This window comes from Lissotriton vulgaris, chromosome 6 (genome assembly GCF_964263255.1).
Source record: "Lissotriton vulgaris chromosome 6, aLisVul1.2, whole genome shotgun sequence".
Taxonomy (NCBI): domain Eukaryota; kingdom Metazoa; phylum Chordata; class Amphibia; order Caudata; family Salamandridae; genus Lissotriton; species Lissotriton vulgaris.
The window spans coordinates 1,758,222,409-1,758,239,840 of record NC_141694.1 but is presented as its reverse complement, the minus strand read 5'-3'; the positions used below and the strand labels follow the sequence as shown (position 1 = coordinate 1,758,239,840).

The window sequence follows — 17,432 nt, the reverse complement described above, 5'->3', positions numbered from 1 at the left end:
CGGGAGCTGCATGTTTGGCATCTTCATCTCTGTGAAAGCAATACTGGCTCCCACAGGAGGCGGGAAGCCGGCAGGGACCTTGAGGCTTGCTGCTTGGTCCCCAACAGATGTGGGTAGGTACCCAGGGTGGGACCAGGGCACCCACAATAGAGGCCATGCCCCGGAGAATGGAGTCCCTGAGGCCATGCAAGGCAGCCTTTGCGGGAATTGCCAGCACCCCCGCTCCCCCCATGCTCTTACATGCAGCCGCTGGGCAGCTAACACAGGTACCGCCATGGGCGTCACAACATCTAGCTACGCCACTGAGCGATGCATCTGAGCAGCTTTAGACATACTTGAATGAGTTGTTGGGTTCGCTAAAAGAAGTAACAGACATCTCCCTACTTAACTGCCGAGTCCTCCATTCCAGCATTCTGCCGATTATGCCTCTTCTCCCCTTTTGTATGCTTTGCTGACAGCTGCTAGGGATCCTTGACCGCAAAATGGTAATCCGCTTCAACCCTGCCTATACTGAATTGCATAACATGGTTAGATGTACATAACCGTCTAAAAGGTCTCAATCACCTCAGGAGGAATAGGACCGCTGACTTAACACCATCGATGCTAGTGTTATTTTCCTCCTGTTCTGGTTTATTGAGTTTCCCATTGTTCATGACGAGCTGAGCTCGTCATGAGCGTCCAAGGAGTTAAAGGTTTTGCCCTCTCCTACTCTTCTCTCGATTGGATTTGTTGGTGAATCTTGAAATTCATTCAGTGTGATATGCCTTACTTTGAGGCCAAGTTGATACAATGTTTGTTACACAAGGATGCCCTCCAGCCCGCTACTGTAAGCTGTCAATGGGAATTAGTCTGGACCTCTCCATTTAAAAGTTTAGCTTCATTATTTCCCTTATTACCACAGCCTTTCTACTTTTGGAATTTCCTATTTAGAAGATAATTGGTACTCTGCAAAGAAGAATGTAATTTTGCACGGAGATATTTAATTTTTGAGTTGCTTGTATTACAATTCTCTGAATAGTCTGTCCCTTTGTGGAAAAATAAATATAATTAGAAATATAATAGGGAAAGGTCTGATGCCCATGTACCAGAGCTTGCATTAGTAATGTAAGGTTTCGTCACCCGAAATCTAGACGTACACCATTAGACATTACATTATTACAGTGCTTCCAAAATAGTTTAACTAGACTTGTAAATACATACCACCGAGGGGGCAAAGTTCATCTAACTGCATGGCTAGAGGGATCATATTTGGCACTAAAACAGATAGGAACTGTTCCACAGATTTGTGATTGGGAGCACCTTTAGAATTCAACTTTTAGTTAAAAGGACCAATAGGTCGATATTATAGATTTTGAATCCTATTAGTGATTCAGGCTTCCTCTCCCAGGAACAGAGCCTGAGGCCATTGTGTCCAGTGGATTCTGGGACATTGATTGTCCCCACCAACTGTCCCATATAAGGGATAGTGCCTAGAAAAATTGACCCATTAGCCTCTGTTGAATCTTAGTCGTCCTCAAGCCTTCATTATGAGTGCCTTGGAATTCCAATCCCTGCTGAAAGCAGCAGAAATCTTCCAGCCAAACTGTGCGAGAGTTTGAGGAATTACTATGGGAATCGAAATTCCCAGAGTAATTCCTCATTACTCAAGGGATTCTCAGGATTCAACCCGGAATTCTTGCAAATTCCGACCGCACAGATGAAGTTAAAGAGACCCCTGATTTAGTTAACTCCGGTGGAGTATAATTAACATCCCTTGCGGGGCTTCAAACCTCTAGAGCTGAACTTTGCTACAAGCAGCAGTGTCCAAAACGGCCTCTTCAATGAACATTTGTGTTAACTGCTCCAGAGCTATAAAAGGTTAGAGTTCCATGTTAGACGTTTTAAAAACATTGGGGCACATAGGCTACAGAAGAAAGGTGGGCTAGAGAAGACAGGTTATATCTTAGGTCATATCATGAATAGCTGCGATGGCTCAGTGCTGAGACAAGCCAGGGCCTGCTTTAGCGCTGGTGGCGCCTCGTGCGACAATCTTTTTTGGCGTTCTCTTCCATATGACCTTCTTCTCGGATTCCCTCACTACCACCCAGGAAAAAGTGCCCCTCATCTCTTCATACAGGGCCGGACTGGGAACTGAAACTGGCCCTGGCAAACTGCTCGTCCGGCCCCCCTGGGGGGAGGGTAGGGGTTACAGAGGAACCGAAATTGCTGACCCCCGGTAACAAAAACGGACCCTCAGGGGCCCCAAACCACCCCCCACCCTGGCGGCCCACCGGGAAAACGCCTGGTGCCCGCTACAGCCAGTCCAGCCCTGTCTCCATAGCACCTCTCTCAAGTATATTTCATTTGTTTTCAGGCGCTGGTAAAGGTTGGCTTTGCTATTCCACTCAGCAAGCAATACAAAATTCTGATTTGTTTTTTGCAGCAGGCATATTAACCCTCCCCGCTACTTTATGGTGAGTCAAAACTGCCACTAGACATCTCTCTCTCGCTCTAGCAGAAACATTATTTGCAAGAATTATCATGACATATTTTTTGCTGCCTGAAAGCTGGACACACAAGGAACTCAGTGGGTGCCTCTAAATCATAGGTTATTTCTAAACACAGCGCCCCCTTGAGGTCAGTGCCCAGTGCAGCAGCACTCGTTGCCTCACCCTAAAGCCTGGTACTGAGCCATGCACCTGTATTTTTTGTGTTTGAGGTGTCTAAAGTTCATACATATAACTAGGAATTTCTCAGAGTTCATGTATTACATGCAGATGTCACAAGTTGGAAACAGTGAGTGCTGAGCAGAGATTGCCTCCCTCTGTTTTTTAACTTGTTCTACTTGTTCTACCTGAAGCCACTCTGCTTTGCACTGAGCCAGTGTAGCTGATTTTATTTCCCCCTCTGTTACCTTTGCTATAAAATAAAGTCAACGAGTATACTACTGATATTTAAAAAAGTAGGAAAGAATATAGTTGACAGAAATCACTGCCCGCCATTGAACGGATTTCCGCACCATCTGCAGAGGCTCGTGAAGAATTGATGAAACACATCCACTCCTCAGCAGCTGACTCCTGACCCCTCTGCTGTCTGTGGGAGCAGCATACATGCCGCTTCTTGGCACACGAAGCAAGCGCCTCGAGATAATGAGCTGTGTGGCTGTCCTTCGTTATCATCCGCCCGCCACAGCCTTTCGCATCAATGGCTACTTCAGATGTGTTGGCACCAGCTAGGGTGTATGCATGCACAGTTAAATGCTGGGGCTGTCTCAACAGAGCCTGTATATATTTTTATGGGACTACAGTCAATCCTTTTGTAAGCAATTCAGTGCCATCTCATTCCTGCCTATTACATGAGCCAATGTTCTTTTGTGTTTGGAGTAGCGTTCATTGCCCACGTTTATCTATTTGCAGTTTACTCCACGTTCTGCTTATTTCAGTCTCTGGTCTGTTGTCTAGAACACCTTTGGAGGTTTTGTTTTCCTTATTAATTGGATGCGCTGGATACAAGTTTTTTATGAATCTCATTGTGGTGCGGTTTTTCGGGGCATAACATGTGTTGAACTGTGTCCCAATAGTTTCACGGAATAACTAGTGGTGGATTGAATGATTGCATCAATATTGCGTTTTCAGTGCAGTTGTTGCATTTTCGTATTTTTATTTTCTTTGCAATCCAGAAAAGTTAACTCATTATCTGTAAAGGTGAGGTGGTATGTATTTATTGCATTTGTAAATGCATTTATGTACTACTCCTCACGAGGCGTTTAAAGAGAACATTTACCTAATGCCACTTTTCGAGATATTTAATTCATATCTGCTACTGTGAATGTCTCCGATTATAAATATTTGGTGTTAGAGTATGTAATCAAATCTTACAACTCCCTCCCCGCCTGGCACAAGGCCAGTGTGGCCACATACTATATCATCCTATGCTATTCAATAAGAATATTTAAGAGATGGTTTGAACATGAATTCGGATTTGCTCAAAATTGATGCAAAAGTAAAAATACTTTCTCTCATTGTTTGTGATATTGACATATACACATGATAAAGTAAATAATTTCCCTATTTACACAGAGGGGTTGATACACTAACGCATCTGTCAGTACAGTGAGAAGTACTGCAGGAGTTCTTCAGCTGTGAATCAATCGAGTCTCAACTATTAAAAGTCCACAGACAATACATTCCTTTTTAGGTCTCGGCTAGCGTAGGCTGCGCATGCGTAGTCTCGCTGGCGAGATCTTATGTCTCAGAGTAGAGAGGCTTAAGCCTGCCCCTCTTCTCCATTGGCTGGCCTCCTAAACGGCGGCCAGCCATTGGAGAAGAGGTCTCTGTGACGATCTCTTTTCGCTGTAAGCCTGTCCTTTTTGGATTGAGGGGTGTGTTTTTTTCGTTTCTTTCGCTAAAGAAAAACACACCCCCCAATCCGAAAAGGATGGGGCATTCAAAGTCTGGTAAAATGTCGGGCATCGCATATTGGTGGTACTTTTTCGCATAGTATGGGTATCCATAGCAATATAGTAGACTCTTCTGGTATAATTCTGACGTTACATAAGTGTGTTAATTCATGGCCTCTTAGGAGTGTCCGTGGTATGAGCACCATTGATGTACTTGGTGTCCCAGTTAGCACCCAAACACCAATTGACACCATTCTAAGCGCTCAGTTCTGTGCCCGGCTTGCGCTCGAGCCCCGTCCTCATCAGCAGCGCCCGCCGGTGCGGGGAGCGTGCTGCAGAGCCGCGGCAACAGTACAGAGGCGGGCCCGCTGTTGCGTCACAGCGGCGGCAGCAAACACGTCGACCGCGACATCACCAAGCATCCTGGGAAAGGCCGAGCCGCTGGAACATCCTCCCCCGCCCCTCTGCCCTGAGGTCAACCGGCACCCCGCAGCCTTCCTCAGCCAGCTGCGTGCCCGCTCGCAGGGACCAAGGAAAAACCAAAGGAAATGATGGACGGAGCGTTGACAATACAAGCACTCACCCCCAGTCAACTGATCTGGGTTTAATCCATCACCGTTCTTTAGCCCACTCTGCCACCCCAGTTCAGACACAGGGACCAGCTGACCGGCGGCCACGGTAAGGGGGTGCTCCCCCGGCACCTGCCTCGCTGTCACCACCCTGCTCCCCTCAGCCGTTATCGAGCCCCCCCACCGGCCCCCTGTCTCGGGGATGAAGCTGCTGTTATTTCAAAGTTCTTAGTAGCTCGGTGCATTTTTCAAAAAGAAACCAAGCACAGTGGCCGACCTGCCTTCCACCTTGGTAAAGGGCTAGGGACATTTGTCAACAGAGAAGGTAGACGTTGCGAGGTATGTGTAATAATAGAATTATACCTCGTTGTGCTTGCTTTCCTGCCTCATGTTCCCTCGTTCTGCTTGCTTTCCTGCCCTCTGTTCCCTCGTTCTGCTTGCTTTCCTGCCCCTGTTCCCTCGTTCTGCTTGCTTTCCTGCCCCCCTGTTCCCTCGTTCTGCTTGCTTTCCTGCCCCCTGTTCCCTCGTTGTACTTGCTTTCCTGCCCCATGTTCCCTCGTTGTGATCTTTTTTCTGGCCTCTGTTCCCTCGTTGTGATCATTTTTTCTGGCCTCTGTTCCCTGTGTGGCTCTGTGTGTGTGTGTGGCTCTGTGTGTGTGTCTCTGTGTGTGCTCTGTGTGTGTGTAGGGCTCTGTGTGTGTGTGGGGGGGTCTGTGTGTGTGTGTGGGGCTCTGTGTGTGGGGCTCTCTGTGTGTGGGGGGCTCTGTGTGTGGGGGGGCTCTGTGTGTGGGGGGGCTCTGTGTGTGTGGGGGGGGGGCTCTGTGTGTGTGTGGGGCTCCCTCTCTGTGTGTGGGGCTCTGTGTGTGTGTGTGTGTGGGTCTCTCTGTGTATGTGTGTGGGGCTCTTTCTGTGTGTGTGTGTGGGGGAGCTCTGTGTGTGTGTGTGGGGGGGGGCTCTGTGTGTGTGTGTGGGTATGTGTGTGTGTGTGTGGGGCTCTGTGCGTGTGTGTGCGGGGCTGTGTGTGTGGCTCTGTGTGTGTGGCTCTCTGTGTGTGTGGCTCTCTGTTTGTGTGTGGGGCTCTGTGTGTGTGTGGGGCTCTGTGTGTGGGTGCAAATGCAATAGGTCTCGCATTTGCGAGAGATTAAGCTATTGGCATTGTAAATGACAATGCCATTGATTTATATGTTTTAAAAACAAAAACATAAATAAAAATAATGTCATGAGCAATGCCAATAGCTCTAACTTTAACAATGCCGAGACCATTGCATTGTAAATGCTTATTTGTTCTTTATTTATATTGACCTTTCCAGAGCATTTACATTTTATCCCCCCATAGAAGTCTTCAGAAAGTCTCGATTGTTCTAGGCAGTAATTGGAATAGCCCCCCAAGACCCTGGCCATGGCAATGTGTGTGCTAGTAATGTAGCCAGTCAGTTAAAGAACATACCAGGGTCACACCATAGCAATGGTCATGCATGTTTCAGGCATCAGTACTGCTGGTTTCCCAAACCTAGAGCAGTTGCAGCATGGTCAGCATCCCTCAAACAGACCGTAGCTGAGTCACCTGTAGCAGCAGTGCAGGCTTCAGAGATGCAAAATATATAGGAAGGGCAGAGGCAGAAGAATCAATGCTGATGCTTTTCACCGTACCATCCACTTTAAAGTGCTAAAAACAAAAATAGGTTGAATTTAAATGACCTGAATGTCCCTGCACATCTCTACTCAATTTACAAATTTACAACAATTTTCATCATAGTTACAGGGACTTAAAATAACTTCTAAGTAAAATGTCCATAAATGAATATATTAGTTATATTACTGCTCAAACGTGTGGTATTTCCTATATTCATAGAATCAGCTCTCTCCTCTGTGTCTCGTGTCTCATTATCCTCAAGACTCATTACCACTTGTATATGTTTCAAAATCTTTTATGACAATCTCTTGATTCTTTGAGGGAGATTTAAGAAAAACATTTTAAACCTTACATTTTTTGTAAACCTGAAAAGAGTTGCCTTCATGTCAAATGTATCAAAATGTTTTGTAGGAGAAAATGAGAACCCTCTATGTTGTATCTGAAAGGTTGATAATCATATCACTTTATATTGCTCTACTGCTGTCTTCTATAATCTGGTTTTCGCCCCTGTATTTTTTTGTTTGCCTTCTAGTTCGTATATATATTATTTTTTCAGAATTTTCGTTTACTGTTCTTGTTGCCTTCTGAGAGTCCTCCACTATTTTGTTAATCTTTTTAGTTCTTCTAAAAAGAAGAGGTCATTCTACCTCCATTGCTTGTGCCTGTTTTAATGCGAGTACTATCAGAGACTGCTAAGTAATCTTGAGATAATGTTTTTGTGAACTTTTGAGCCACAAAAGTTTCATCAAATTCCCTCATGTAAGCATATGCATTGCCTGAGAACTTATCACTTTCTTCCCTTAGAATTTTTGATTCTGATCTTTTCTTTTACCTCTTTTTGAAATCTAGTCAAAACTTCATCTAATATTTCATAATTTATTTTGGTTCTAGCTTCCAATCTTAGATTTGTAATCTGTCTTTAATTTCCTCAGTTTCTTCACTGAGTCTCTCTATTATACATTCTACATGTTCTTTTAACCTTAACAAAATAGCAGTAGCCTAACTAAGTACCATCAGATTCAGAATGTTGGCAATATGTTATATTTGAACTTAAGCACACTATATTAACAAATTATGAAAGCATTTAGCGTGTTTTTTCATCAGAGCATTTTTTGTTTCTTGATTTTTTTTACCTTTGTAATTGTTGGTTTTAAAATATTTTTAAAAAGTAAATATGTGTAGAAAGTTACTGCATTGATTTGAGATATTATGCATATAAAATAATTTGGTGATAATTTCTAGGCTTGTGCTCTCTTCCTTTCCATGACTTGCTAGTATACAACCAGGAAGAAGCGGTTGTCTCAGCAAAACGTGTGTTGTAAAGATTCAGTGTAATCACAACTGTCTGAATTCAGCACATCATGATTCATTCCAAACACATTGGCATATAGCATATTTGTGATTGGCAGCATTTGTAATGTTGGGATACATCTGTGGAAATTGCTGTTTGAAAGATCAAGTTTTGGAAATAGCTCAAACTACTGATACTATGACAAAATTAAACTTTTTCAATATGTATACTTTTGTATTTAGTAAAATACCTTTTTGATATAACAATATAGTAGACTTTTTATATAAGCCATAGTCTATACAGAGGTTATTTCGTCTCCCCACTTTAAAGCACGGTCACAGTAGGTCCTACTACTTGCTGAACTCCACGGTATCTATTTTAGTGACTCATAAGTAGGAAAGGCAGAGTATATCTGTTAAAATTCATACAAATTATGAGTTTGTCATCTTTAACATTGACTCACCGATACTAGCTCACAATTGCCAAGTAAGTATTAGCTGTCTGTGATTGTCATATCTCGGCTTTACCATCCTATGAGAGCAGCTGTTAAAATTTACCCTTTTCGGCATCTTTGAACCGAAATTCAGTTTAGAGTGAACATTCACAACTGTGCTTGTATTTTTAATATTTTTTTGATGCGTAGCATCCGTAACGAACCTTGACCATCTTGTGGTTTCACTAGTTACAGTTGAAGGGTTCTGTAATGTATGAAAGAAGACACTGATAACTGAAAGGGTAACAATATGGTATAAGTGTATTAAATTGAAGGGTTTACAATCCAGCATTGGTCAATGGGAATACACTTCTCAAAAACCGATGGCATTTCTGGACTTTCAAAGAACATTCAGTTGTATATAGAAGTTTAATATTTAGGGTGCTAACATTGAACATATTAATTCATTGTGTTTTATTACTTTGCTCTCCCTCTCTGTTCTATGTAAGAACGCTTTTAATGGGAGTCTCAATGTTTTAAATCAGTTTTAGCAACTGTTTTGCAGTTTTATCCATATTTGCATACTAATCAGCATATTCCACCACTTTCTGTACAAAACCTGAATATTTTTAAAATACTACTTATTGTTAATATCATTGATAATGTTCAGTAATTTTCTGGCTTTTTTTAGAATGTATTATTTAAGCAAAGTGCATTAGTATTCATTATACCTCCCATTGGTTAAATATTTGTGTTCTGAATATTTTTTATTGTTGCCCCTAAATTATAGTTTCCCATTTACTATGAGGGGTTTGTTGTTCATACCTCGCTTGTAGTTTGAGGCAACTCAGACCACTTGTGTTCACAAACTTTGGCCAAACTAATATTGGAGTACAAAGAAAACCTGCTACCCTCATCAATAAATACATACAACACCCTTCCAGATAATCAACATAGAATACTTCCAATATAGACTACCACAAAAGCGTTCTTAAAAAAGATGGTAAATAGCATAAGTGATATTCTCTAATTACTCAGATTGCCCAAGTGCGGCAAAGCAGTACAAACTTAATAAAAAGTGTGAGAATACCTCATGGGAGCCACACGAAGGAGAAAAAACAATTCTCCATAATGCCAAAAAAGGTGTCAGGCAATCTCTAACATAACTTTCTTAGACCAAAAATGTGTCAGGCACTCACTAACACAACTTTCTTAGAAGTGTGCCAGCATGTACTAAAACTATCATTTTAACATATACTCAACTGTTAACATGTTTCACTGCCTTAGACAAATTTGTACAGATTCATCAGGAGTAAAACATGTTTAGTGGACTCAACAACGTTTGGTGTGTTATTGTTGGAACCTGCACTACAACGATGCTTACTTCTACCATAAAAAAATTACCTGTCATTGAATCACAACATAAAGTCAGTCTGATGTACAGTACTTGCATAAAAGAATCTGATCAATTTAACTTATAAAACTAATCGCCTTGCAAGCCTTCCCGAACAATAGGCTTCCGACACACTCAATGGAAACTCCTTTAACCCTTTACTATTTGGAGAAATAAATCAAGTCCAATAAAGACCTGAAATAATCTGAAACCTCAATAATATGAAGGATATTTGAAATATGGTGCCTGTACAACCACATTAACTTACAAAAAATCCATATTTCAAGGCAGGAATATTTTTTGTTATACTCTGGTTCATAATTATCTTTCAAGTTAACCTATCTACATATATTTGTACGTGCTTGAATGTTCTCTTCAGACTTTACTTGATGTATAGACACTATAGCAAAGTTCACCTAGTCCTCCACTTTATGATGAGTTCTACCTTTATACTATTCCAAATAGAGTTTGTCTTGCCAGATGCCCTAGGATTTCAAACATTGATGCACTTCTGTATTTTACTAGTTCTGGATGTTTGATCACTGATATCTTGATTCATCAACATACTCATTTATGAATGTATTTTAGCACGGTCTTAAATACCAGCGTGCCTGAGTTCTGTTTAATAGGTTACTGTCCATATACAGATAATCAACATAGGAGTATGATTCAGCAGATCTCTTTGACATTTGTCCCTCCAACCTATGGCTGCACAGGCTTTTTAAGCTAAACCAAAAGGTTGCAGAATGAATAATCCAGTGGAGTAACCAGCTAAGTAGACTATGATCTTAAGGCTGCTCAAAGTTACCAACTTACTAAAAACCATTAAATGTGAGCATGCCTCTCACACTTCTTGCTGCCTCCCATAAGGCAATAATCACATCTCGGTGGTCCTTGCACACAACATGGAAGCACTTCCCACATAGGATGAAAAAAAAGGCAACACACTGCCAACCCTACACGTTCTAGCATGCTGCCCTAGTAGACAAGTGCTTGAGCATCCCACATAGGAGTAGTAAGCATTCTATAAATGTTAGAATGTATTGCAACACAATACAGTTATGCGATTTAGAAACTAATGTGCATTATTGGTGAGTCAAATGTGCTAATCACCAAATATTGTAATCTTTAGTATTGCCAACATTTTAACCAGCCTTTTATGTGACAGTGGTACATTTGATTTACAACTTAATAAAGATTTCCTTTGAACAATGCAGTCCCCTAATACAATCTGGTGATTGCTATGAGGAGTTAAAATCAATTGCTGAATCTCACACTTAAATTTAGTTTTTTTGTTTGGACACAAACATTAATCACTGTGAATGTCTTCTTGGTAACTTGGTGCATTACTGTAACGTATCTTCCTATGTTAACTGAATGTGACTCTATAGGACAGAACAGCTTTTTTCTCCAATAAGTGTCAGCACACACTTCTTTACCTGTGCTTTGGGAATATGCAACCTCAGGTACCCAGCTTTAACCCCTTCGCTGCTAGCCCCCACCACTCACCCCCTCTGTGCTAAGCATTTTTTTGGCTGATTTGGGTAGTTTGCACTTAGGACCATGTAACTTTTTGACTACATAAGGTATCCACGCCAACTTTGTGTATTTTTCTTCCAACATCACAGGGATTCTAAAGGTACCCAGGGTTTGTGGATTCCCTTGAGGGGACCCAGAAATTAGGCAAAATACAGCTGCATTTTGTTTTGGGTTTTGAAAAATGGGAAATAAATGCTGTAAATGGAAGCATCTGGTATTTCCCTGCAAATAGTATCAACAAAGGGGTTGTGGGGCTGAAATCATAATTTTACCAGCTTTCCGGGATGGACAGGCTTTTGTCAGAAAACCAACATTTTTTACTCAGTTTTGGCATTTTACTGGGACATAGCCTATTTTTGCAATTTTTTGTGCTCTCAACCTTCTTCCAGTTAATGGTAGACATGGGTATGAAAGCAAAAATGGACCCTGGAAAGCTATACATTTTAGAAAAGTAGACAACATTCCGAATTCAGCAAGGGGTCATTTTTTTTTTTTTTGGTCCTCATCTCACCTATCAAGCCTCTGCGGGTCTTACGAAGCAGCTCTTACGATCTGTGAGATTATCCCCTTTCCAATGATACCTCTCATCTTTCTACGTGCTCTGGGCTGAGATAGCCCCCTGAGCACGTGGAAAGTGAAACTGAAATGAGCCAAGGCTCATTTCAGTTTTGGTTTAATTTAAATTAGGTCAGCGCGATGTGTGCGCTGATCATCATTTCAGGGAAACCAGGGGAGCAGCATCTGGTGCTGGGGAAGCTCTGCCCTAGCTCCCGAGGCTGTTGGGGGGGGAAAGGGAATCCCTCTGGTGCCTGCACCAGAGGGATTCCCAGTGCCATGTGATTGGATGGCCGGAGGCCGTCCTACGCACATGGACACTGGTGCGTCGGACTGCCCCGGCCGTCCGAATTACCAAAGGGGTTAAGCTAACGGTGCAGATTTAGCATCCATTAAATAACCTGCCTGAATAAAAGCATGACTTTGATTGTCTCGGATAGGAAGTTTAAGACATTCCCTCATTATTCACATATGATCGACCTGTCAACCAAGGGAAGGTTTCATAGGATAGGAGTATAAAAGTATGTAGTACACCTACTTAATATCTTATATGAGATTTACCTAATTGTGTAATTTAAAAAAAAAAAACAATATCATTTACTATAAAGTTTATAAGCATTTACATACTGTTCTTTATAATTTATGTGCTGCACAGCCACATATTGGTTGTCAGTGTCAGGAATTTGCCAACCTGATATTTTGTATGCTACTCTTGATAAACAAAATATGGACTTGCATTTTTTTCAAATAACGGAACTATAGATTATTGGTCCAACTTACAAAATGCAAATAATTTGGTAGAAGATTGCTGCGCTCTCAAGGCACTATGCTTTGATAGTCTCTCCTCTGCCCGTTCACCTTGAGACAGTCAGACATAAAAACTAGAAAGGACAAAAGATCTTCATGTTTCAATAGTTGCATGGCCTAGTCTTTGTCTAACTTGTTCACTTGCCAGCATCCTATTCAAGCATACCGCTTAGCCCCACAATCCTTTCCAAAGCACACGGAAGGATCCATTTTGTAGCTTAAATGCTGTACAAAAACAATGAATACATTAAAATGAATGAATAAACAATTGAATACATTTCCCCTACCACTGGGAGTCCATATTCTACATGGTCCTCCATCATTGCCAATACATCCCAATGTGTGTCTCAACTTTAATCCATGGTTCACATTTTTGCAGTTTTGGGTATTAGATAACTGGTAGAAGGGACATTCACCACTATGGATAATGTGTCAGAACATCATCTTCACATAAAGCTACCAGTTATTGTCTCTTCTAATGCTGATATAAGAAATATTGTGTGATCATTTCTAGTATTCCGCCAGCGTTAAGGGCTTCAGCCAGGATCTACATTTTGTCCATTGTTCTCCATGCTTCAAGAGTTATGTTTATTGCTGATAGTTCCTTGGCTATCCAGAGGCACTCTGATGACAATTGTGTAATGTGAACTTAATGGTTTGGAAATGTTAAATACTCAGTTCCTTTTTTCTATACTTCTTACTCTCATATTTTATATACAATAAGTGAGTCATTAAAATTGTTCTTTCTTTAGGTGCTGAAGGAGAGCGGTTATGGTGAAATCACCACTGAAATCCGCAAGGGTCAAGACTTCTTCTATGCGGAAGACTACCACCAGCAGTACCTGAGCAAGAAACCGAACGGTTACTGTGGCCTCGGTGGTACTGGTGTCTCATGTCCCATCGGTCTCAAGTAACACTGTGTGATGATCATCTGGGAGTGATCGAAAAGCCTTTTCTAATCCTTTCATGATGGAGCTGTGAAAACATTTTAATAATTCTAAAAGGAGCAGAGCTTTGGATTGTGAACCACAAGATTTTCTTCATAAATGTTCACCGCCTACAAGCAAAAGCATTTACTCTGATTGGAAATAGCTATAAAATGTTAATCCATGGAAAGATAAACTCCTAGGATCATTTCTATTACTGCTCAATCAAATCTTTTCTTTTATTCCTCCAGCTTTACATGTGTACCTTAGCTAAACTAAATCTTACAATAAATGAAAATGTTTGCAGTAGAAATGCTGTTGATTTATTTGTACATTTCCTGTATGTAATGGAATTATATGAGATATACCCTCTTTATTCTGGGTAAGTAAACATGGTCAAAGCATTTTGAATTTCTAATGTGCTATTTAAGTTACATTTTTGGCATTTCCTTTTTAAGCAGTGGGCTATAAAGTTATGTAGGGGGGGTTAGTTCCTTTGATTCTGGCTTGGCACTGATCTGGTCTTACTTTTACCTTTACCCATACCGTAGTATGCCAAGGTGAAAGAAGCACAGAATGTTATTCAAGGGTGGCCTTCCCTTCCATACAGTGGTGGCTGCTACTTAACGGGGGTGGCAGGCCTGAAAAAATAAATCACTTACCTGCAGCCCAGCTGCCGCCTCTCGGTCCTCTTCGGTCGACTCCTAGAAGCAGGAAGCACACAGGCTCCCAAGCTCCCCTACCCAATCACTACGCTGCTGTCACCAGCATGACAGCAGCGTTGTGATTGGTCTGAGCACCATGGTTCGGAGCTCAGACTGGGGCTGGGAGCCTGTGCATGTTCACCACTCAGGTTTCGCAATACAGCTGGATGGAGAACATGCTAAGTGTGCATTGTTTTATACCACGAAAAATGCCACCCCCCTATTTACATTAGCCCTTGATTACAGGCGACACATCGGCTTCAGTCGGATATGTCAGGTATTTTATTTACCTTTGTATTCAAAAAGTTTTTCAAAGAATTATAACTTCTCATGGCAGAGAAAAACACTGTACATATAAAAAATAATAGACATATTGACAACAATACAGTATTTACAACATGAAGAAAATCACAAAGCGATTCATACAAAACAACTGTACCAATTTCTGGGTATTCAGGCAAAGATGCAAAATAAATGTGCAACCCTCAATGATCATAAATGAACAAAGTTTTTAAACTATTGGACAGAATCACATTCACAAGGAGATGGACGCGTTTCGAACACCAAACAGGAATTAAGGGTTCTCATCAGGGCCGGATTGCTTTCTGTCTTATGCTGCCATAGCGAGCGGTATCCTGGTGGGAGTAAGACGCCCGATACGAGCGCAAGATAAAAGCAAAAGCAATTCGGGACCGCACACGGAACCCGCGGTAAAAGCCACCGGCTGCAACTAACTGACAACGGAGCCAGCGGCTCCTGAAACGCGCGGTGCTGGCTTATAAGGAAAAACCTCATCGCGCGTAGGGATGGCCCACACAGACCGATAATCACTGAAAGACGACAGTTCTTTGATGCACAAAATCTTACCTGAGAACAACAGCGACAAATAAGACAGAAAGCAATCCGGCCCTGATGAGAACCCTTAATTCCTGTTTGGTGTTCGAAACGCGTCCATCTCCTTGTGAATGTGATTCTGTCCAATAGTTTAAAAACTTTGTTCATTTATGATCATTGAGGGTTGCACATTTATTTTGCATCTTTGCCTGAATACCCAGAAATTGGTACAGTTGTTTTGTATGAATCGCTTTGTGATTTTCTTCATGTTGTAAATACTGTATTGTTGTCAATATGTCTATTATTTTTTATATGTACAGTGTTTGTCTCTGCCATGAGAAGTTATAATTCTTTGAAAAACTTTTTGAATACAAAGGTAAATAAAATACCTGACATATCCGACTGAAGCCGATGTGTCGCCTGTAATCAAGGGCTAATGTAAATAGGGGGGTGGCATTTTTCGTGGTATAAAACTTTTACAAGGTCCAGCCTTCCCTTCTGAACAAGGGCCTAACTCCTTCCTTCTTTAAAAATAAAGTGTGCATTGTTTGGCAGGCCCAAGACGGTCGGCCAAACCGTCATGCACACCTAGAGAGTGCCCAACACTCCTCCTCCTGCTCCGGACAGCCCTGCCCTGCACTTAATCCAGTACAGAAAAATAAAATGATAATAACATTGCGTTTTTATCACTTTACTTTTACTTTTTGAACTAGGCACAGAGCAATGGGGTGACGTTCTTCCACCTTAGCAGAGGAGCCGCCGCCATACTACACACACATCTCTTGTTTTTTTGTTCCGTTTCAGTAGATCCTTTACTTATTAAACGTAGCTTCCACTTCCTTTGTGTCCTTCCCATATATATGCACTTCCTGGTCTCATCTTAATTATCTTACTTAGTTTCATTGTATACTGTCCTCCAATTCTTCTTTCTGCTATCCTCTCTCTTATATATGTTTACAAACCCAATATTGTAATTGGATTTATATAGCGCTTACTACTCCTGACGAGGCGGCGAAGTGCTTGACTACGAGTAGCACGCAGAGGGTGTGACTCAACAACCAGAGCTGCTGAATCTGGAGCTGGGGAACAAGGCATCAACACGAAATTACTCCGTCTCCCTGTGCCTACAAAAATTTATGTGTCCCTGTGCAATGCAACCAGTGCTCATGCAGAGCGCCCCAACGCCCTGGGTGTGTGTGCACAGCCGTACCATTAAATATAAGAGGGCTGGTATGAAAGACAAAGGGAGGCTGGACTAGCTATGCAGATGTGGGGCCGGAGACTTGCTGATTAAGAGTCCAATAGGGAGCCCTTTTGTTGGGGCTGCTGCAGACGGTGTCCTGGAGGGTGGGGGGTGAGATGGCGCCTGAGTTGGTTAACCCCTTTCTCCCTCTGGTCAGTTCCAGGCTCAACCACCCCCCCTTCCTGGGTGTGGAGGAGGCCCTGACACCCATTGTAAAGAAACAGAAAACTAAGGGGGGACAGGAAGAGTGAGCGACACCCCCATGAATGAAGCATATTCATAGACTCTGGAGTAATGGGGGGAGGGTCTTTACTCCTTTCCAAAGGATCTGAGCCCCCTAGGCCTTGATCTAAGGCCTCACCTCCCTGCACTAGGCTTACACCAACCCCTCTGTCTCTTGTCTTAACGTCCCTGGGTGAGAGTGTATTCCACAAGTGACTTCAACCCCCAAAATTGATGCCCAGTAGACCCCGTTTGCCCCATGACCTTCCACCCCCCCCCCTTCCTTCCCAAATGGAGTGTGACAACCCGTACTTCAATTTCATCCCCAGCATACTGTCAACATTTGGAAACAAATAAGAGGGAGATTTAGAGACAAACTCATTGTAAAATAATTACCCCTTTAACTTGTAGTTTGGTTGGGGGGGATTTTAAGAGCTAATAACGTAAAATAACACACATTTAGCTTACAAAATGTGCTGTCTCCTACCTATATTGAATACCACTACCTATGGAAGAGGATTTGGCGTTCATGCAGAAGTTCATGTAACAACTAGACGGCAACACAGCAACCTTCACTTGCACATGGAGAACAGGTGCTGCTTAGGCAGCAAAGGATGCGGGCTATGCAGCACGGAACACATTGGTGATGAAGGTGCATGTTTTAACACCGCAGAGAACGATCTCATGTTTTGTATATTGAAAAGATATACTCCAAGTACTCCGCGAGCCAGGGACCGAGGCTTCTATGAGAGCAGGAGGAGGTGCGCATGCGCGTGCCTAGAAAAGTCATGCTTTCAAAATGGCCGCTATTTCGATAATTTGACTTCCAACACAGATATCAGGGGTGAGTCTGATTTTCGCATCATTCTGATCTTAAAGCGGCCGCTGAGTCAGTGTTTACTGAT

The 17,432-nt window shown here is 42.2% G+C and overlaps 1 protein-coding gene across 1 annotated transcript in view; it reads left to right on the top strand.

The window, feature by feature from the left end:
• MSRA (methionine sulfoxide reductase A) overlaps positions 1-13,837 on the top strand; it is a 1,022,917-nt gene extending 1,009,080 nt beyond the window's left edge. The window contains exon 6 of the mRNA XM_086927997.1: positions 13,351-13,837. Coding sequence (XP_086784123.1) covers positions 13,351-13,512 — 162 coding nt within the window. The 3' untranslated portion in view covers positions 13,513-13,837. The remainder of the gene's footprint in view (positions 1-13,350) is intronic.
• Positions 13,838-17,432: the final 3,595 nt, after the last annotated feature.